Source organism: Salvelinus sp. IW2-2015, linkage group LG17 (genome assembly GCF_002910315.2).
Source record: "Salvelinus sp. IW2-2015 linkage group LG17, ASM291031v2, whole genome shotgun sequence".
NCBI lineage: Eukaryota > Metazoa > Chordata > Actinopteri > Salmoniformes > Salmonidae > Salvelinus > Salvelinus sp. IW2-2015.
In genome coordinates, this window is record NC_036857.1 from 27,451,436 (window position 1) to 27,473,126 (window position 21,691).

The 21,691-nt window shown below is 43.3% G+C and overlaps 1 protein-coding gene across 5 annotated transcripts; it reads left to right on the forward strand.

The window, feature by feature from the left end:
- The first annotated feature begins 387 nt into the window (after positions 1-387).
- Positions 388-21,658, forward strand: agap2 (ArfGAP with GTPase domain, ankyrin repeat and PH domain 2). Of its 5 annotated transcripts, none has more exons than XM_024005690.3 (17): positions 388-704; positions 13,594-13,652; positions 13,796-13,883; positions 14,013-14,098; positions 14,355-14,496; positions 14,718-14,852; positions 15,098-15,219; positions 15,613-15,795; positions 16,217-16,297; positions 16,399-16,503; positions 17,117-17,408; positions 17,560-17,691; positions 18,199-18,350; positions 18,653-18,743; positions 19,090-19,312; positions 19,588-19,879; positions 20,077-21,658. In XM_024005690.3, exons 1-17 carry the CDS (start codon positions 542-544, stop codon positions 20,299-20,301), a joined length of 2,571 nt encoding a protein of 856 aa, XP_023861458.1. In that variant the 5' UTR covers positions 388-541; the 3' UTR covers positions 20,302-21,658. The 5 variants fall into 5 exon arrangements, with proteins under 5 accessions (XP_023861458.1, XP_070304137.1, XP_023861455.1 ...); XM_070448036.1 differs by lacking the exons at positions 388-704; positions 15,613-15,795 and adding exons at positions 4,957-7,390; positions 17,818-17,877 and having other exon boundaries at positions 17,126-17,423; XM_024005687.2 differs by lacking the exon at positions 388-704 and adding an exon at positions 4,958-7,390.
- Positions 21,659-21,691: the final 33 nt, after the last annotated feature.

Below are 21,691 nucleotides of genomic sequence, written 5' to 3' on the forward strand. Positions count from 1 at the left end.
AGAAAGATAGAGACACAGGAGGCACTCAAAGGCAGATAGATGATTGTTATGTAAACATCAACTTACCCATGCATTGGCATTATGTAATGTACAGCAACACCAGCTACCAGCAACACGAGACAAGTAGAGGCTCTGATGCTGTCAGTGTTGCTATAGGCCTGTTGTTATGCCCTTATTGTGAACATAGAGATATCTATTAACACAAACACTTAATGCACCTATTGGACCTGAAATTGTATTATAATTTAAAAGAAAATAGTATGACTTTTGAATCCGCAAAAATAACCTTTGCAGTTGTTAGTGTTGCCTAGAGCACAAACGATTTGAAATAAGGAAGTCAGTTCAAAGCCATCAGAGGAAACTGAAACATGTTGCAATGAGAGCTCTGGTGTTTTGTGGTCTAGACTTTTGAGTGTACCTTTCTTTTGGAGTATATTTTTGCATTTTAACGGTTCATTTGTGGAACGAAAAAGAGAGGAGTTCAAATGGGCTGAAGCAACTGTATTCTTTACCCAGTTTATTTCAATCTACATACTTCAAGATGAATAGCAGCAACAAATTGGCTCAGTCAAGTGCCATAAGAGCAGAGGTGAAACGGCATGAATCCATCCAGAACACAATCAACAAACTGTTCAAGCAGTTTGAGAGGGTTGGTGATCAGCAGCTCCGTTCTGGCCTGAAGGTTTACCTCCATAGTATTCAGGGTAAGCTCTCTTATCATCACAGCAGGTGCAAGCTTTGTTTGACACGAAATTAGAATGTGCAGTTTTGAATCAATTCCAATTAAAGTACAGCATTCAAACATGTGACTTAGATCACATTATAGGTTTGTATAATATTGTTGGTAACGGAAAATATCTTTCTTTCCACTGATTAGCCCATTTGAAGTCTTTCTCAACTGTTATGCCTTGTGCATACCCCCTTCAAGTAAAGTGTTATGTACCATTGTTTGTGATGGAGGTGGAGGTTTAATTTAAGGTCAAGACTGACCAGTTACCCAGAAATGTGTGTGCATTTCAAAACAACTGACTGCAGATCACGATAAGATCAACCTCTTGACTTCCTCGTGGGGGTGCGTTCTTCCACACTCCTCTCTCTCTCACTTCAACATTTCCATTTTACTTTCTTCTGAGAGTGAAGCCATGTTTGTGTAGCTACTATTTAGTCTGAACACAGGGTTAAACAACAAGTTTCTGTGGCCATTGCCATGGCAGTAGGCAACCCAAAACGCTGTCTGCCACCCTTCTTCTGTACCCTCAAAGCCACTTCCTCTCAGACCAAGACAGTTTCCTAGCACCTTAGTTTGCATGCGAATTCTGTCGCTTTCCGTCACTTCCTCCATCCTCCTTCCCACTCTTGCTTAGTTTCTTTCTTGATTTCACAGAGCATCTTTGTTTTATTGTCGTTCACTTGCTATTTTGTTTTACTAATGAATGAGATGGCTGCCCTAAACCATAACCAAAATTGAGTAGAGATGTTAAAAATAAATGTTAAACCTTTTCTCCCTGGATCATCAATGTATTATTCAGTGAAAGATAGTAATTTAGTCACTCCCCTATTTGGCTGTGAGAGAAAGGTCACCAGAGTCCCTAATTAGTTGAGAGTCACTTGTGCTTTAAACATTTATTTAGCATAATTTATACATTTTGGCCAGCACATGTTCCATGGCAGCCACGATCAAAGACTCTGACTTTGGACAGTCCACTCTGTGGTACCCATCACATGGGCTCAGTCCCAAATGGCACTCTATTCCCTACATAGAGCACTACTTTTGGCCAGAGCCCATAGTGTCCATTGCACTGGTGTCAGAGGCGGCATTTCTGTCAGGAATTGAATGGAAGTGAGTTGGATGAAGCGGATGATGGTCGCCGTGCCAAAAATAGGCTGACCAAAAAAACAGAGTGGGGAGAAGGAGTGATGCTCCAGGGTGCCGAATGAAGCRATTTGAATTAGGATCTGTCACATACAGCAGCTCCGTTCTCTGCAGCATGCCAACACAGTGGGAGAGTGGATGATTTCTGTAGAGAAAACAGATTAAAGACCCAGTGCTGTAAAAAAAAAAAAATCCAGTGTTTTATATATATTTCCACACTATGAGGATGGAATAATACTGTGAAATTGTGAGAATTATGATAATGCCCTCTTAGTGTAAGAGCCGTTTAAAAAGCCTGCCTAAAATGTCAGCCTGTTTTGGTGGGATGGATTTTTGACATCACTAGACAGTAAATTGGTTAATAGCCCAATAAGAAAGAGAGTTCCAAACCTCTGCCAATAACAGCTAGTTTTCCCCTCCCCACTTAGATCACTCCCTGACAGTCCTTGCAAAATTATTGKTTGAAAAATGTATCTTGCTAGGAAGCAATTTTTGTAAAAATAATGTACTTAATTGTTACCCAGAAATTATTTGATGTTGAGAGAAAAACGGCTGCAATGGGCCTTTTAAAGAGGACCAGGGATTGCTCACAGCAAAGATGGAATACCCAGCTAGCACATAACGTTCTGAGAACCATAGGTTTCTTAAAGCTTGGTGAGAACATGTTTTACATTTTTTTATTTAACCTTTATTTTAACTAAGTCAGTTAAGAACAAATTCTTATTTACAATGACGGCCTAGGAACAGTGGGTTAACTGCCCTGTTCAGGGGCAGAATGACCGATTTTTACCTTGTCAGCTCAGGGATTTGATCTAGCAACCTTTTGGTTAGTGGCCCAACACTCTACCTGCCGCCCTATGGTTATTTTGCATACAACCTTCCCGCAACTTTCTGGGAGTAGTTAAGGAGAGCATTCTAAGAATGTTATTTAAAAACAGGTACATTCCATTCTCAGCATTGTTTCCTTTGAAATGGGGTCTGTTTGAATAGACAAAAATAAACAGATTTGTATGCATAAAACAACATGGCATGCTAGCTCCATCCTGGTGGTGCAGTGGACTAATTCCATTGATAGAGAACAGAATATTATAGGTTTGAATCTCACTGATGCCATGTCACAATTAGAAAATGCATGCCTTTGCATGATTTAATGCCCAAGTAAATTAATTACCATGTGTCCTATCTGTGCTTGGAGTTTAAAAAAGTTTACCCCAAATAAGCTAGCAGTGTTATTAAAAATCTTATTGAAACATTCATTGAAAGTTTAAGGAAGTTATTCAAAAACCTCAAACTGACCTATATTTTCCATTCTGGAAAACGTTAAAGGGACCAGAGTAAAAGTTCTCAGAACCTCCCTGCAACCTAAAAATAAACGTTCCCAGAAAAGGCCAAATTTTCACTTCTGTTCTCATAACGTTTAAAAAACGTTCAGTTTTCACCTGTCAGGAAATGTATGGTTTCGTTACCACATCCAATGTGAAACCAAAAACATACGTTACCACAACTTCCAAGGAACCAAATGTGCTAGCTGGGTAATATATAAAAATATCATCCAGCCTCAACACTGCCCTCTGTCAGTGTGTGTGTGTGTGTGTGTGTGTGTGTGTGTGTGTGTGTGTGTGTGTGTGTGTGTGTGTGAGAGAGAGAGAGCCCACCTGTCTGATAATCCTTGCCTTGAGCAACCGGATTCTTCATCTCAAATCTGTGGGTGTCTATATCAGATTCATCAAGAGACAGCACAGAAAGGTATGCAAACCTCTTACACGTGAGCACAGAAATTGAACAATTTTTTTTTGATTTTATATGTTCTGCAGGATTTCACACATAAATTGACCTGCACTCCAAAAATAACATTTTGCATTAGCCCTAAGGTGGATGTACCAGTCACATTCATTCAGTGCACTTCCTCTGTGTTTGAGACTGCATCATGTTGTTCCTAGGCTGTGTTTTCCTCCTTAAGCTAAATGCTGTCAGGGTCTTTTGTATTCAGTGTGAGTGTGGTCAAGGCCCCCTCAGTGACTGTAAGCGGGTTAGAGGGAGGGGAAGTAGGTGTGAGCAGGTGGGTAGTCAGATGTTATGTATTTGGATGTCAGCAGGGAGAGACTGAGATATGAGTCTAGTGTATGTGAAGATTCTATACGTAAACAACCCTCACAAAACTGTACGTGGTTTTACAAAGAGAACCCATAAAATGTATGTTTTTTTAAATCTGAAATTTGTAACATTTGGATAGAGATGTATTATGGCATTAATGAGTCTGATATAGAACATTTTCAGTTTTCTTGTTTTATTTATTTGAATGTAATGTGTAATGATCTTATTGATATCCAATATGTTCTCACCCTCACATCTGCTAATGAACATATATCCTGTATATGTAGAGAGCTAAGATCAAATCAATTCACCCCCCCCCCCCCCCCACCCCACACAACACACACACACACACACACACAACACACACACACACACACACACACACACACACACACACACACACCACCACACACACACCACACACACACACACACACACACACACAATTAAGATACAGAGATAGAGATCCTCTGCTGATAGAGTAGGAAAGGAGCTAGGATAATACCACTGGACCCAGGAAGATCCAAAACCTTTAACAGGCCAGCTCAGCATCTTGAGTAAAGGGAGGGGGGGGGTACTGATGATAACTAACACTGAGTGGCTGTGACGGATCTTGATGAAGCTGCTGCAGCTCAGCAATGAGAACAGACAAGGGAAAGGAGAAGGAGAAAAATAAAGCAGTCGCTATTTTCCATCCTCTCCACAATCCCTTGTTCTACTCCACTGTCACTCTTGATTACCCTCTCCACACCTCTTTCATTATTCCTTCTCTGTCTCTCTGCACCTGATCTCCCCTCCTCTGGTATCTCCTGCCTTCTTTCACCAGGTCCAGCTTCTCTGAGCTTTTACCACCAGTCTTTTCATCTACGCCTCATCACCTCCACATTCATAACAGGGAGAGAGAAAGACAGAGAGAGACTGAGAGAGAGAGAGGGGAGGGGGAGTGACAAGCAATAAAGAGCAGGGACAGCGCACACAGTCTGCCTGCTGAGAGGGAAAGCGACAGAGAGGGGGAGATAGGATAGAAACAGGGTTTTCCTTCTCTGTTTGGTTTGGCGCTCACACAAGAAGGGGGATCAAGATGAGGGATTGAGAAGATTCCTCTCTGTATCCATACTATCCGGGTACCAGCTTTGCGACTGTTTATTTCCTACTCATGTCGAACATGATTTGTCTGTATAGCAGAGAGATTCAGAGCCAGAGACGTTCAGTGTTCAGCACGGAGGCTTAGCTCAGCCTCACAGGCTGGTGGTACTACTGACATGCACAGTGCCTGACACGCTTGAAAGACACAGGGACCGAGGGTGAGAGGCGTGATGGTGGCCGGGCACTGTGACTCGGTCATGCATCTTCAGATCTCTGCCTCCGATTGGATCCTATTGTCTTTTTCTTCCTGATCGACATCACGTCGGATCACTGTCCTGTCTGTCTTTCTCGCTCTGACCACAACCCTTCTCTGATTGAGTAGAGGCTCCTGTCAGAACACATGGCTGAAGAGGATAAACCATGGTCTGTACGTCTGTGAGGATATTTTCTTATATTTTTTTCAACATGGGAATATTCAAACGCTTCAAATTTTCTTGACACTTGATCGACAGTTGCAGTGAGATAGACTATATTGTGACTTGGAGCGGATTTCGTTTTTTCTGATTTGCGTTTTACATCAAATATGGGACATGGAGATGAACACCATTCGAGATGGGGGAGCGGCAACACAACACAAATAAGGTCAAGTGAATAATTGAATCCACCTATYTTTATACTGCTGCTGTTTTTACCATAGCATGTTTTTGGTTAACACAACTGCACGAATTTCAGATAATTTGTGGGCAAAAAATGTTGCATTTTTCTACATTCCATGAAAATGGATGGAAGATTAAGTGAAACACTGACATTGGATGACTGGAATCCTAAATCTAAAAGCAGAGAAGAGGGAAAGGAAGTGAATAAATACATCTGAAAGTGGATAGCAGTTCTGTTCTAATCCCCCTGAGGAGATACTTCATCTTTCTCTCTCTCTCTCTCTCTCTCTCTCTCTCTCTCTCTCTCTCTCTCTCTCTCTCTCTCTCTCTCTCTCTCTCTCTCTCTCTCTGTGAGTTTGCTCCCACCTGCTGTCATTTTCCTTTGAGGATCAGAATTTCAAAGCTTGTCAGTCATCGACCCATGTCAGTGTCAGCTCTTTCTGAATTTCTCTGTCTATGGTGTGTCTACCAAAGCCTGATCACATGAGCCGAGCCGACACGCTGCACCAGCGCACCACCTACCTCATCTCCCTCACCCTGGTCAAGGTAGAGGCTGTGGAAGAACATGGAGGGGAGCAGGCCAGGTCAATCACCCAGGGGAGGGAGGCTGGGGATGGGGTTGGGGTGGAGACGAGACTTCCCTTCTCCCCAGAGGACAACCAAGCAGATGTTGCTGTCCTGGAGGGTGGAAAAGGTAGTGAACTCAAGAAGGAGGAGAGGAAATCACCCAGTTTCCCCTCAAGAGACAATGAACCTTTTGTGGGCGATGTTCCTCCTAAAAAAAGTGACGAGTTACCAGACGGAGACAACATTATTATCTCCTCCACTGTTGACAATGTCAAGACTGAAACGTTAACGGGTGGAGAGGATGCAGCAGGGGAGAAAGAGGACAACCAGACGACAACAGTCACCTCAAAAGTGCTAACGTGCAGCACAGCTACACAGCAGACCTCAACATCTGTGGAGGTAGCAGTCGACCCCAACCGCACCCCGACCGGGAGCAGTATCCCTGTACGCACGGGAGATCAGCATCCAGGGTCCGTGCTGAAAGCCCACAGCCCATTGGCCAGCCCTGTGACCAGCCGCCGGGAGGCCAAGCGAAGCCCCTCGGCATCCCAGAGCCTGGGTAGCAGAGACGYCAGAATCCCAACCCGGTCCCCTGGTCTTTGTCGGGCCTCCTGGGCTGAGAGTGGTGAGGGTCGGGCCAGATCTCAGGGTCAGGGATGTAGGGATGAAGCTGGAGATGGAGCAGGGAATCAAGAACAAGTGAKTGATGAAGCTGGGGACAAAGCTGGTACACAGGAGGGAAGAGGAGGAGCGGTTGCAAAACGAGACAATCCCAGGATGGAGAGACTGAAGAACAGTTCCGCTTCTCTACCTGCWCCGGTCACCCTAGTCCCCAAGCCCCCACGCAGGGGCTACAGCTGTACCTTGGATGACACTGACCCTAACAGCCAGGCAGAGGACCTCTGTGTGGGCAGAGAGAACAGCCAGATACAGCCTGGTCCCCACAACCAGCAGGGACAAAAGGGCTCTGCTCGAGATCGTAAGATGCTCAAGTTCATCAGTGGGATCTTCACCAAAAGCAGCAGCCCTGTCTCTGTCTCAGCCACAACTTCCTCTAATACAGCAACACCTCCCCCTGTCTGCAATATACAGAGAGAGTCCAGTGAGGAGGACGGTAGGACATCGCAAGCACACACACACAAACAATGCACTCTCTTATGTTGAAAGTATCAAACAATAAGGGTCACACAATGACACCACCCCCGTGTCTCAGACCAATAGCCTTCTCTCCTTACCTCCTCCCACACTCACAGCATTCACTCAAATGAAGCAGAGTCCCTTCCGACTCTCTCACACACACACAAACACACACACACTGCTCTAAGGGTTGAAATACTTTACATAAAGATCAAGAGGAAATGTCTGTCTGCTGCTTTTCGGCCATCATGTAACTAGACAGTCAAGGAGGAATCAAATGAGTATCCATTTTATTCTAGTCCCGTATTTGATCCGTATGCCGAGGAATTCATTTGTAATGGAGGGAAGGGAATGAGCTATTCTGAGAGCCTCGCATACATTTGATATTGAGCTCATAATAAAAGGGATGTCACGTGTCTGCGATGTTTAACTTAGAGCCATGTGTGACTGTAAAACCATGATAGAAAGTCTTTTGATCTCTGAGCTGACAATAGTGGACAGTTTTAATCTAATTCCCTTCTGAATGGAACGGGGGATGATTTCACGCAGCCTGAAGGGGTAATCTCTCCACGGCGTAGCTACACTGTGTGTTCGTCCCAAAATGGGACCCTATTCCATATTTAGTGCACTACCTTTGACCGGGGCCCATTGGGCTCTGGTTAAAAGTAGTGCACTAAATAGGAAATCGGGTGCCATTTGGGACACCGCCACTGTTTAACTCTCATAATGATCCTAATGATTAATGCCAGAACTACAGTATATATTATGGATATACAGCTCTGGTTAAAGCCCAGGCTGTGGCAGCAGGCTGACAGCATGGCACCATGACTATCTGTTATTTTGATGTATTGCTTTGGCTGCTGTTTTTTTCCGTCTCCAAAACTGGAGCGGTTCAAGGGAAATTTGACAATATGAATACCCTCTGGGAAAGTGCAATTACAGCCAATATCCTTAATTCATATCTTTGACGTTCCGCCCACTCAATGCCTGACTATTCCTCCACAAATATCTCTGTCTCTCTCTCTCTCTCTCTCTCTCTCTCTCTTCCCTGTACTTCATGTTTTCAACCATCTGACATTCTAAGGTCTATGAATAATAAATATGCCCTATTTGATCAGCTATTTGATATGCCCTATTTGTGTGAGAAGTTGATAAAACATCAGAACGCCTTGTAGTTTCATCTGCCTCTGACCAAAAAAAAACATCACTTAAATCATCACCCATTTATGGTCAAGGTCAATAACATGCAAGCATTATTATTGTCTGTGGACTGTATTGACAAGCGGTTTCACTGATATGTGCCTGCAGCCTGTGTTAAATATTAGTTTGAACTGATTTTATGTATGCTGATTTTAAGTATGTGCCTAAAGTGTCTGTATATTATTCATTCTGTTACACATGCATGTGTTTTGTGTCTGGTCACGTATGTGTTCTCTGGGCAAGAGCAGAATCAGGCTAGTAGGGTCTGGAGGAAAGGTTACCATAGCAACATGGGTAGGGAAATGTATGTTATGGGTGTGTTGTACAACAGAGAAAGAGAGACATGAAACGGAGGGGAAGAGTGAGACTTTTGATGTTCCTAAAAAGAATGGAAGAGTAGTGCACCGGAAGGGTTCTTTGAATCTAAGTGACACGTGACTGTTGTTTTCATACAGTTCTAAGAGGGAGTCTCGATATTCAGCTTTATACGGAGTGTGTTGCAGGCAGCTGTATAAGGATCATGCTGTCTAATTGCTTTGGCAACATCTCTCATGTGGCCTGGCACATAAAGAGCCCTTTGACTGGGGATGAATTCAGATGGAGTCAAGTTCATCTCTTATCTGAGTGTTCATTTGAGAGACTAGAGAGCTGCCCGCAATGGTAGCTTGTGTAAAAGCCCATTTTCTCCTCCCTATCTTTTACTTGCACCATCTTCTCTGCACTCATTGTGCATCTGTAAGGGGACGCATCTGTGAGGGGCTCGTCCGATGGTCTGAAGCCATGATTCAGATCAGAACCAGGCGGCTGTGAGGTAGAACGGTCTGTCCCTGGAACCCACAACAGCAACACAGAGGCACTCAGCACCCTGCTCTCTCTCTCTCTCTCATCACAGAGCCACAGCTGTGGACAGTGGACAGAGACAACTGGGGGTCTGGGGGTGTGTGCATCACATCGCATTGGGGGCATGTCACCTCTCTGGCCCAGCAGGGACAGTGGCAGCGTGGCACAGCTCTGTGTCAGCTGACCGTGACTTTGTGTGTGGTGTTACCTCCCTGACCGTGACAAGAGTGCGTGTGGGTGTCGTGTTCCACTGGGAGAGGACGAAGAACGCAGCAGTGTCACCGAACCTTCTCTTTGTCTTTGCAAAGGGAGTTCCCTGCTTCAGACACCTTTAGACACTTTGATCCTTAGCGAAACCAGATGCCGTGACTGGCAGCTTCAGCATGTAAAGGGCATTCGAGGAGAACAACACATACTACTGCAAGCCTCTGAGGGGCAGAGTGGATAAACTTTCAATTGAGAAACTAGTTAAATCCAGTAGTTGATATTATAGTCAAGGGTTGCTTTCATCAGAATCAGAATAACCTTAATTCGCCAAATACACTGAACAAAAATATAAACGCAACATGCAACAATTAAAAATATTTTACTGAGTTACAATTCATATAATGAAATCAGTCAATTTAAATAAATACATGAGTGGAAAAAAGTATCTATGGATTTCACATGGCTGGGAATACAGATATGCATCTGTTGGTCAGATATACCTTAAAAAAAGCCCACAGTTTCATCAGCTGTCTGGGTGGCTGGTCTCAGATGATCCCGCAGGTGAAGAAGCCGGATGTGGAGGTTCTGGGCTGGCGCAGTTACACCTGGTTTGCGGTTGTGAGGCCGGTTGGATGTACTGCCAAAATCTCTAAAATGACTTTGGAGGCGGCTTATGGTAGAGAAATGAACATTCAATTCTTTGGCAACAACTCTAGTGGGCATTCATGCAGTCAGCATGCCAATTGCTCACTGCCTCTGTAACAGTATAACTTTACGGCGTCCCCTCGCCCCGACCCGGGCGCGAACCAGGGACCCTCTGCACACATCAACAACAGTCACCCACGAAGCGTCGTTACCCATCGCTCCACAAAAGCCGCGGCCCTTGCAGAGCAAGGGGAATCACTACTTCTAGGTTTCAGAGCAAGTGACGTAACTGATTGAAACGCTATTAGCGCGTACCCGCTAACTAGCTAGCCATTTCACATCCGTTACACCTCAAAGTTTGAGACATCTGTGGCATTGTGTTGTGTTACAAAACTGCACATTTTAGAGTGGCCTGTTATGGTCCCCAGCACAAGGTGCACCTGTGTAATGATCATGCTGTTTCATCAGCTTCTTGATATGCCACATCTGTCAGGTGAATGTATTATCTTGGTAAAGGAAAAATGCTCACTAACAGGGATGTAGACAAATTAGTGCACAGCATTTGAGAGACATATGCTTATTTTTTTGTGCGTATGGAACATTTTCTAGGATCTTTTATTTCAGCTCATGAAACATGGGACCAACACTTTACATGTTGTGTTTATATTTTTGTTCATTATACATTTGCATGTACAGGAATTTGACTTGGTGAAATGGGGCTGCCACAACAAACAGAATATACAGACAGGCAATAAACAGGATATGCAGACAACATACATTATGCAGAAGCAGTTTACACAAATCCACATGCAGTATGTGGTTTCATGAAGGGTGTCTGGCTACCACACAGTTATAATTCACATAGCAGTAATTTATCGCTGTTCCTATCCAAGGCCGTTATGATTTGTGAATTTTGTTTATTAGCATCCCCATTAGCTAACGCCGTAACATTAGTTAATCTTCCTGGGGTCCAACACCAATTAATAAGACATTACAAACCACTACTTTACAAACATTTAACAAGTAGACAATACAGACAACTAAAATACCTGACAGGAAACACATTTAACAATTAGTTGATGCTTTCTATTTCCTGTCCAGTCATATGGTCTATCGCATTAGATGCGTGGATTAACTTTTTGCCTGAGAAATATGGATTGGTAAGAGTTCCATTCAGCTATGGCTCTATATAAAACTGTAGATTTACTGCGATTTGTTCTTTGCTTGGGTTGTCTTCGATGCCCTGAATTTACCTGTCTGGTTTGGTGGTTATGCATGTTGCTAGTATGTACTAACTGGCCTGAAAAGTACTGTGGTTTTTTGAAAAATATAACATTCTTAACGAAAATCAGAAGACTGGATAGTAATTTGTTTTCAACGTGAAGCCATGAGAGATTTTGATGCATTTGGATAGTATTCAAACGGATAGAGCAATGATGAGATAATTTGGCAGCCCTGTTTTGAGCCATTTGGAGCTTTTTTATATCTTTCTTTGCTGCAGATGACCATATAACTGGACAGTATTCTAAGTGTGATAGGACCAGGGATTGAATCACCTGATTCAGATTGCTAGATGTTACATACTCTGAACATTGTCTTGTAACAGCAATTCCCTTACCCATCTTAATAACAATACTATCTATGTGTTCTGACCATGATAAAGCTGCGTCCAACCTAGTAGTTTTTTTTTTTCATTTGCTCTACATGCGTTCTATCCATCGACAAATTCAATTGGGTATCATCAGCAAGCATATATCTTGAACCAAATACAATACATTTGGTTTTCAAAATGTTCAACACCAATATGTTCATATCAACCCACTCAGACACCACTCTTAGTTCCCTACTGAGTACATCTGTTAGCGCATTACATTCTGATGCTGCGCTATACATTGTAGAGTCATCGGCAAACATTACCATTCTTGCTTTGTTCATTACTGAAGGTAAATCAGTAGTAAAGATAGAGTAGAGAAGTGGGCCTAGGCAGCTTCCTTGAGGAACACCACAATGTATATCTTTACTGTTTGAAAAGCTACCATTAAGAACACTTTTTGCCTTCTCCTGGATAGATAGCTTTACATCCAGGATAGAGCTGCTGACTTGAAACCATAACATTTGAGTTTACCTAGGAACAGTTCATGATCAACTACATCAAAATCAGCACTGAAATTTAGCAACACTGCACCAACTAACTTCCTGTCATCCATCCTCTTTAACCAATCACCTGTCATTTGTGCTAAGGCCGTACTCGTAGAATGCCCTTCTTTGTTTGCATGCTGGAAACCCGTTATCAGACCATTACATGAGAAATAATCCACGATTTGTACAGATACAATTGTTTCCAATAAATTACTTAACACAGGCAGCAAGCTTATAGGACGACTATTAGTACCAGTGAATCCAGATTTTTGTATCCTTAGGTAGTGTAATAGTGGCTCCTGAGTGGCGCAGCAGTCTAAGGCACTGCATCTCAGTGCTAGAGGCGTCACTATCGACCCTGGTTTGATTCCAGGCTGTATTACAACCGGCCGTGATTGGGAGTCCCTTAGGGCGGCGCACAATTGGCGTCGTCCTGGTTAGGGTATGGCCGGCGTAGGCCGTCATTGTAAATAAGAATTTGTTCTTAACTGACTTGCTCAGTTAAATAAAGATTTTTTTAATTTTTTTAACTCCACTTGGTAAAATTCGAACCTGCATTGCCTCTCCTTCATGATACAATATTTTATAAGGGTATATGACATGGAGCCATCACTTGGAATCATAGCATTCCTCAGCCTGTCCACTTTGCCTGTAAAATATTCATTAAAGTAGATTGCGATATCGTGTGGTTTTGTAATAAATATACCCTCTGATTCAACAAAAGAGGCAGACATGTTTGAATTCCTACCCATAATAGCTTTCAACATTCTCCACAGTTTTTTCCCATCACCCTTTACTTCATCAATGTTGTGCTTATAGAAACCCTTCTTTAATTTGTTTAGCTTGGTCACAAGATTTCTTAATTCACAATAACTTTGCTTATCAAACGGAGTGCCAGATTTATCTGATGCTTTTTTGGCATCCTAACGTTGAATCACTAAATTTCTCAGCTCATCATCAATCCATGGGGCACCGTTTGACCTCACAGTGCATTTTCTTAAATGAGCGTGCTTATCAGCTATATTCATAAATCATTTCATAGGCAAACTTAGTGACATTTCAGGATCATCCTTACTATGATACTCCCCTAGCATTATATACATTATTATCTCTCTCTCGCTCTCTATCTCTCCCTTTGTCCCCAAGCAGCTAGTTGTGCAAATAGTCAAGAGTGGACCCTGAGTCGATCCATCCCAGAGCTCCGTGTGGTAAGACAAATCCATCCTCGTGAAAGGTCATTTGAAAGGGAAGTTAGATAGAGCTTCCTCTACCCACTTCCTTCAGGTTAACTACCACATTAGTGAAGACAGGTTATGTGTGTGTTTCCCAACATTTTTTTTTATCTGTGCAGGGGCTGCTGGGAAGTCTTCAGAGTGGCAGGTCAGCATTGGTAAATAGATACATAACAGGCAGCTATCTTCCTCTAGAGAAGATTGAAGGTAAGCATGAAAAACTCCTATCTTGTCCTCTTCGTCCTATACTGAACAACTCTGCAGTCCTACCATTTTATCTTTCATGAATCTCTTGACACACAGTAACTAACCTCTGAACCTCTGTTCCATTGTCAGGGGGGAGGTATAAGAAGGAGGTGTTGGTAGATGGACAGAACCATCTACTACTCATCAGGGAGGAGGCTGCGCTTCCTGATGCACAGGTTTGTTTTTGTGTGTATCTGTACCCTCTGAACCATACAGCCTTGTTGTTATCCATGTGCAAGAATGTGTCGCTATAGCACCAGAGACACAGAAAGATTGATTAATAGAATTCACTGAATTACATTGGATTAGTTGGTAAAAKTCCATTCTATTTTTGTGGGATATTTAACCAATACTTAACCAATACTGCTATCGCTGACTCGTTCTGCATTCTTCTCCCTCTCTCTCCCTATCCTATCAAATCTCTGTCTCCAGTTCAGCAGCTGGGTGGATGCAGTGGTCCTTGTATTCAGTCTGGAGAATGAGGCCAGCTTCCAGGAGGTGTACAAACTTTATAGCCAGCTCAACACACTCCGCAGCACTGCCGAAATCCCACTGGTTGTGGTTGGCACACAAGGTAAGGGACAGGAGGCAGGAACGGACGACTTTAGGGGGTGGATTAAGGCTATTCATTATAATGGGTATGTAACAGACAGAGATCCATTATAGACGTACTGCCGATCACACCGGAAACAGTGAGTGCTTGTTTGTTTATTTGGATTCCAATGATCTGTTACTCTAGCAATGTAAAGTGTTCATGACTTCATCTGTCTTTGTTTGTTGTTCTCTACCCTGTAGACAAAATCAGCAGTACCAACCCGCGTGTGATTGAGGACGTACGTGCCCGGCAGCTATGCGTTGATGTGAGGCACTGTGTGTTCTATGAGACTTGCGCCACCTATGGGCTCAACGTGGACCGGGTTTTTCAGGAGGGTAAGTCAACTGACATTGAGTACATTGGTGTCAGCAGTGGGATCCAAAGGGACAGGCACATTGTTAATGTGCCAACACAATACAGAATTTCAGTCKTACTTTAAACACAAACATTCAGTCTTCATAAAGCACGACATCATCGATGCTTCACAAATCATTCCACTTAACAATACAGTTCACATGCTGGACAAAAGAACGTCATTAGCAATTCGTGAATTCTTACCGATCTTGCTCTGTCCTCTCAGCTGCCCAGAAGATAGTCACACAGAAAAAGCAGTCTGCCCTACTGGCCTCCTGTAAGTCTCTTCCCAACTCCCCCAGTCACTCTGGGGGCTCCACACCTGGGTCAACATCCTTCCCTGGACAGGTAACATGCTACAAACTGTTCACATCTGTATTTTTCCCCAGGCTTATCTCGTCTGTGTTGTTGACAGAAAATCAATACTGTAGTGCAGTGGGACCCACAGGTGGATAACAGCTGTAGTATTGTAGCTCCTCCTATATGAGCTTTGACTTAACCTTGAGCTGCAGCTAAATACTGTACATGGTTTCTAGCTCACCTGGGGGATAAAAGGAGGCCATACATGGATTCAAAGAATGGTTCAAAACGTTTGAGAACCACTGTTGTAGGATTTATCCTAGTAGATTGCAAGTGTACTCCAGTGTCAATTGTCTGCTTGCCTCGTTTTCTGTTTCATCTCATTTGTCCACTTCACCCCATCCCCCTGTCCCTCTATCTGTCCTCCCCTCTCCCTCTCAGGCTAGTAATGGAGGACTGAGTAGTAACTACCCCTCCTCCCTACCCTCTACCCCTGTGATCAGCCATAGAGAGCTGCGGGGTGGGGCGGGGACGGGGGTTGGGGCGGGGGGAGAGGGGGGCGGCAGTGTCACCTCCTCGGGTTCCCTGAGAAACGTCCCTCAACGACGGACCTCCCTGTTCAAGGTCAGTTACTGTTCTCCGAATCTCTGCTGATCAAAATTAGAAGACTCTTTCGTCAGTGGAACAATGTCCCAAAGAGCCATACAATTCAAGCAAACACATTTCAAACGAGAGCTGAAAAATACATTTACAATTGTAGATATAGTAGTCGTTACACGGTTTGTTTTCTCTTCTTCATCCATCATGTAGTCTCTCATCTCACTACATGGTTCTGTCCTGTAAACTTGTGCCAGTCCGTCTTTATACCTGTCACACTCTCATCTCACTACATGGGTCTGTCCTGTAAACTTGTGTCAAGCCGTCTTTATACCTGTTACACTCTCATCTCACTACATGGGTCTGTCCTGTAAACTTGTGTCAGTCCGTCTTTATACCTTTCACACTGTCGTCTCTTACTCCATTGCCTTGGTACAACTTCTCTCAGAACCGTCGAGGCAGTGGCAGTGAAAAGAATGTTGACCCTAAAGGTGACTTGGGCAGTGGCCGGGCTATCACTATCAAGCAGGTCAGTGTGACACACACACTGGATATCGTGTATTATGAATAAGCTAGTTCTATTGTATCTTCGGTAATAGAAGGGAACATTAAAGCCATTGTTTGTAACAGAGTATCCTATGGAAGCGGAGTGGGAGCTCGCTGAACAAAGAGTGGAAGAAGAAATATGTCACTCTGTCCAGCAACGGCACACTGGGCTATCACTCCAGCTTCAATGTAAGTCGCACCATAATCAACATCAGTAATATCTCATTTGAGTTATAACACGTCTGAGTTATAACACGTCCTAAAATCGACTTTTGTGAACTTTAATACACAGTAACATTGCAATATTAGTCTAGTGATATTCAGCACATCAACCTAGTCATGGGAATGTTTTTGGCGGTGTTAGCAGTTGATGTTACTCTTCAATGACACAGACCCCAAAGCAAATCAGGGGGAGAAAAATAGGTTTATTCAAAGAGGACAAATCATAGATGTTATGCTGAGAAGTAGATGCTAATTCTTCCCTGTCCTCAATGATTCTCCACAGAACAAAGGGGCAGGATGTAATTTATAAATCCCAACCCTAGCCTGCGGTTGACCAATTAGAATTCATTGCAGTAAAATTGGGCCAATGGCCAAATAACAAGTATCCTGTTTCAGGCTCAATGTATAAATGATTTGGATCAATGAAAACTTGACACCTGTAGCTATGAGTCCAGGACTGAAATTCCTACACAGATTCTAAACAGATGTTGAACTGAAAAACAACTGTTTCCATTGATTGTTAATTCCTTATTGACGTCTAGTCCTCTGTGTTGTGTATTATCTTAAAATATTCCTACAGCGGTTTCAGGACTACATGCAGAATGCCCACGCTAAAGAGATCGACCTATTGCGTGTCACAGTGAAGGTTCCAGGGAAACGCCCACCCAGGGCTGTCCCCCCTTGTGGACCCTCCCCCTCCCCTGGACTCAACGACGTAGTCAAAGTCACTGGGGCCACGGAGAGCGACAGTGCCCCACTGTTGCCACCCAGCCTTGTGCCTGTAGAAGAACAGGCTGGGGCATTGGCTCCTCCAGCAGAGAGTGGGGTAAAATGCTGTCCATCGTCACTGTCCAGCAAGTCACACAGTGCTGGTATGTCAGAAAACCGTTTTTGTGTTCCATTTGTATTCATAATAATGGGTTTCTAATACAGGATGCCAATGTGGACTTTGGAGCATGTTAGAAAAAGAGCTGCAAGCACATAACAAACAGTGTTTAATTTGTCCTTGTACCCCAATGTCAGAAGCTATTGAAGGAGTAACCAGTCTCCCTTTTGGAAAAGACGGTCAATCCTCTCCAATGATTGACAGAAAGAAGAAAACAAGGAAGAAGAGTATGAACCAGAAAGGAGACACAGCCATTGGACAGGCTGAAGGTGAGCTCTGGGCCTCCTGCTGTACATCTCTGCCAGATTATTCTGCACTATTTATATCTATCTCTTTTGCTCTTATTTTCCTTCTCCTCCTCTCCTGCTTCTCTGGGCTAATCTGTCGCCCTGCAGCCAAGCGCAAAATGTGGAAATTAAAAAGCTTTGGTAGCTTGAGAAATATTAACAAGACAGGTAACGAGGAACATGAGCAGCTGGATCACTGAATCGTCCTGTGTCTTGTTTGTCTGTCACTGTTTACCTGTATTGCACATTCGGATCGAAACTGTGATTTGTAAAGCTCATTATTTGTTTGCCTTATGACTACCAAGCTGTTCACCCTTTTGTCACCCCATTGCATGCCTTTTGCCTGCTCTGCGAACATATCATGGTGGCACAGTGAGTCTGTATGTTGTAATTGTCAAATATGTCAAATAAGTGTTTCACAGGGTTCAAACTTACTAAAATATATGTTGCATTTTTCCCCCCCTGCATTTTACCAACCTCTCTTTGTAGATGAGGAGAATGTTGACTTCATCATCGTGTCCAGCACGGGGCAGACATGGCACTTTGAGGCCCAGACTCTAGAGGAAAGAGATTCCTGGGTGGCGGCCATTGAGAGCCAGATCCTCGCCAGCCTGCAGTCCTGTGAGAGCCTTAGGAACAAGGCAAGGACCACAATGCACTGGCCTGGGCAGCACCTTGAGATGTGTTTTGGTCACACTTAACATTACAATGCCCTTCTTTACATGTATGTGTCATTATTTGTGTGTGTAGGCCTACAGCGTAAAAATGTCTGATAGCATATAAATGTTCCTTCTGAATTTCTGTTCTGTAATTGGGGAGGGGAGATTCCGTTGTTTGTCTGTGTAGTGACAGGAATCGCTGCCCAAGGTGCTGATCTCTGTCTAGTGACGTAGGCAGCCACATGRACTTAATTCCCGGGAAATGGGTGTGTGTTCTTTTATAGGCACGGAGGAGCAGCCAGAGTGAGGCAGTAGCAATACAGGCCATCCGCAATGCCAAGGGCAACAGCCTCTGTGTGGACTGCGAAGCACCAAGTGGGTTTCTAGGCTCTCTCTGTCTTTATCTCCCTTGTTATGGGTCATGGCTAGAAGGGATCCAGCTTTTGTAAAATTCACGTCAGATTTGACTTTTTGTAGCAGGCTAGAACTTACGTTGCAGGTTAGGAGAATTAAAGTAGCAGGTTAGGATAATTAAGTGAAGCTTAGGAATAGGGTTAGGGTTAAGGTTAGCAAAATGCAAAAAAACAACTTTTTGACATGAATTTGACAAAAGCTGGATCCCTTCTAGCAATGACCCTTGTTATGAACATCAATTAGATTACGTTAGATGCAGACTGCGCTTGTTTTATCTCACTTCCTGTGCTCTGGTTTGTCTGTCCAGACCCCACATGGGCCAGTCTCAACCTGGGTGCGTTGATCTGCATTGAGTGTTCAGGGATCCACCGTAACCTTGGGACACACCTATCGAGGGTCCGCTCTCTGGACTTGGATGACTGGCCTCGGGAGCTCACCCAGGTCCTGACCGCCATCGGCAACCACCTGGCCAATAGCATCTGGGAGAGCCACACCCAGGGCAGACACAAACCCACCCCGAACGCCACACGGTGAGGGCTCTGTTTGAATGTAATAAACAGGGAACATCCGTAAGCCTTATTAGATTTTTAGGTTTCGTGAGAGCTCAAAAGAAAAGCCCTTCTTTTTGTCCAATAAAGACCATTCCTAGACTAAAATAAGATTGAAATGATTGATTCCAATAATGTGTTGCAGTAAATCAAATGGAAGGTACTGTATATTGTCACAGAGATCTCTCTCCTGATCCATGGAGAGTTGCCATGGTAACTCATGGTCACTCATCTGTATGTTCGGGTCTCTCTCACAGGGAGGAGAGAGAATCATGGATCCGTGCCAAATACGAGCAACGGGTGTTTGTGGCACCCCTGCCTGCTCCAAGCTCCACAGGCCCAGGGGACACTGCTATGTCTGTGTGTCTGCTGTCAGCGGTGACAGAAAGGGACTTGCCCAGGCTCCTACTACTCCTGGCCCACAGCAACAAGGACCAGATCAACACTGCCCTGTCCACTGGAGGAGCACCCTCACAGACACAGCCTCACACTGCCCTGCACGCTGCCTGTCAGCTGGGGGATGTGGTCATGACACAGCTGCTAGTCTGGGTAAGCCCCTGGTCTGGACAAATGATTTCCTATCTTTCCCAAGCACTGGAAGCACTTTGTTAGCCTTTTGCCCAAGTCAAGTGACTTCAAATGAACATAAGGTATTCATTAATTCACCACATTCTCAATGATTATACTTTTTGGTCATTTTATACAGAATGTAAATGGTGAATTGTTCAATCTCTCTCTCCTTGCAGTATGGAAGTGATGTGAAGGCCAGGGATCCCCAGGGCCAGACAGCCCTGACCATGGCCAGAAAGACTGGGAGCAAAGAGTGTGCTGACATCCTGCTGCAACATGGCTGTCCTAACGAGGTCTCACCCGTCTCCCCCACTGGACCCACGCTTGGTCTCTCCCGTAGATCTAGCACTGCCAGCCTCAGCAGCCTGGGTCGTACCAATTCCAGGAGAAGGGTTTCGTAGCTTTAAGAGGCCATGGTAGCAAACATACAAGGGCTGGTGAAAAAAAGCAAATAACTATGGATGTAGTGTTTAATGATGAGCGATTAGTGCTTTTTGAGGTCGTTTCGGGTTTAATTATAAAAATAAAAAAACACGGTTTGCGATTTCGATTATTATTTTTTTTACATTAAATGCACTATGCATTATGTGGGTCGAAAACTGTAACAACACAAAATAAAACAATTAATAAAAGTCCCATGATGGCAGTGACTTCCCATTACTGCTTACTACTTATTAACCATCATTTATTCACTTTACTTTACTTTAATAAAATAAAATTTGTTTTATTTGATGACAATTATTTCATTCCAAGTCATCATCTCATCTCTATAGAGCTGCTGCCAATGCTGTCTGACACATTTACAATTTTTTAGTTCTTCAAAGTAAATAAGGCATATAATCTTAGATCATGTAATTTCAGGTAGATACCTCCATGAAGCAATAGCTGTTCTCACCTCACGATCGAGCATTCTTCTCTCTTCCCTAGCAGGCCTAAAAGAAACAGTCCATGCAAGTAGATGCGCAATGGATTGTGGTTAATGTAGTTAAGTATTACGTTTATGCGCAAAACTATATAGAATATTGGCCTGTTGTAAACTACAAGTCCCTACTACATCGCACAGTTCAGGCGGGATCTGATTTAGCTCCAGACAAATTGTATAATGTGTGCAGTGGGGTCAAAAAAAAAAAAAACGAAATGAAATTCAAACAATTGAACCAATGTCGGTTAATTAGTTGTTTAAAAAAAAAAAAAAAACGACATTTCGTTTAAGCACTAGTAGTGTTGAAAGTGAGGAAGGCAACAATAATATAAATAAAGTACTCCTCATACAAAAGTAAAGCACAGAAAGACAACATATCAAACATCTAAGAAGCAATATTCATTCCATTTATTGAAGGCAAATGTATTGCTGAAATTGTGAATGTTGTCTGTTTACAATAATTGAAACAAATTAGAAAATAGGTGGGTTAACTCTGTAATAAACTATTTATATCTAATTAGATTATACATTTTGCCTTTGTTTTAAAATATTGAGAAATAATGCTGATGTATAATCCATACAATGTCTTTGTAATATATATTGTACGTATGTAAGCCTGTAGGAACACATAGGAATTGTTTGTAAGCATGCAGGGTAAAACTTACAATTCAAAAAATGGACTGCATTTGTTTCTATATGATTTTCAGAGTACTTTTATCTGACTTTTATTTTCTATTTGTTACAATGTATCTATTTGTCATCCCTGTTTGTCTCTGTTTCAATTTGAAACTTTTATGAGCTGTGTAAGTAAACTGAATAAAATGACTTTGTGTGGCCCTCTGGTTCCTGTGTACCACTGTCATCCGACC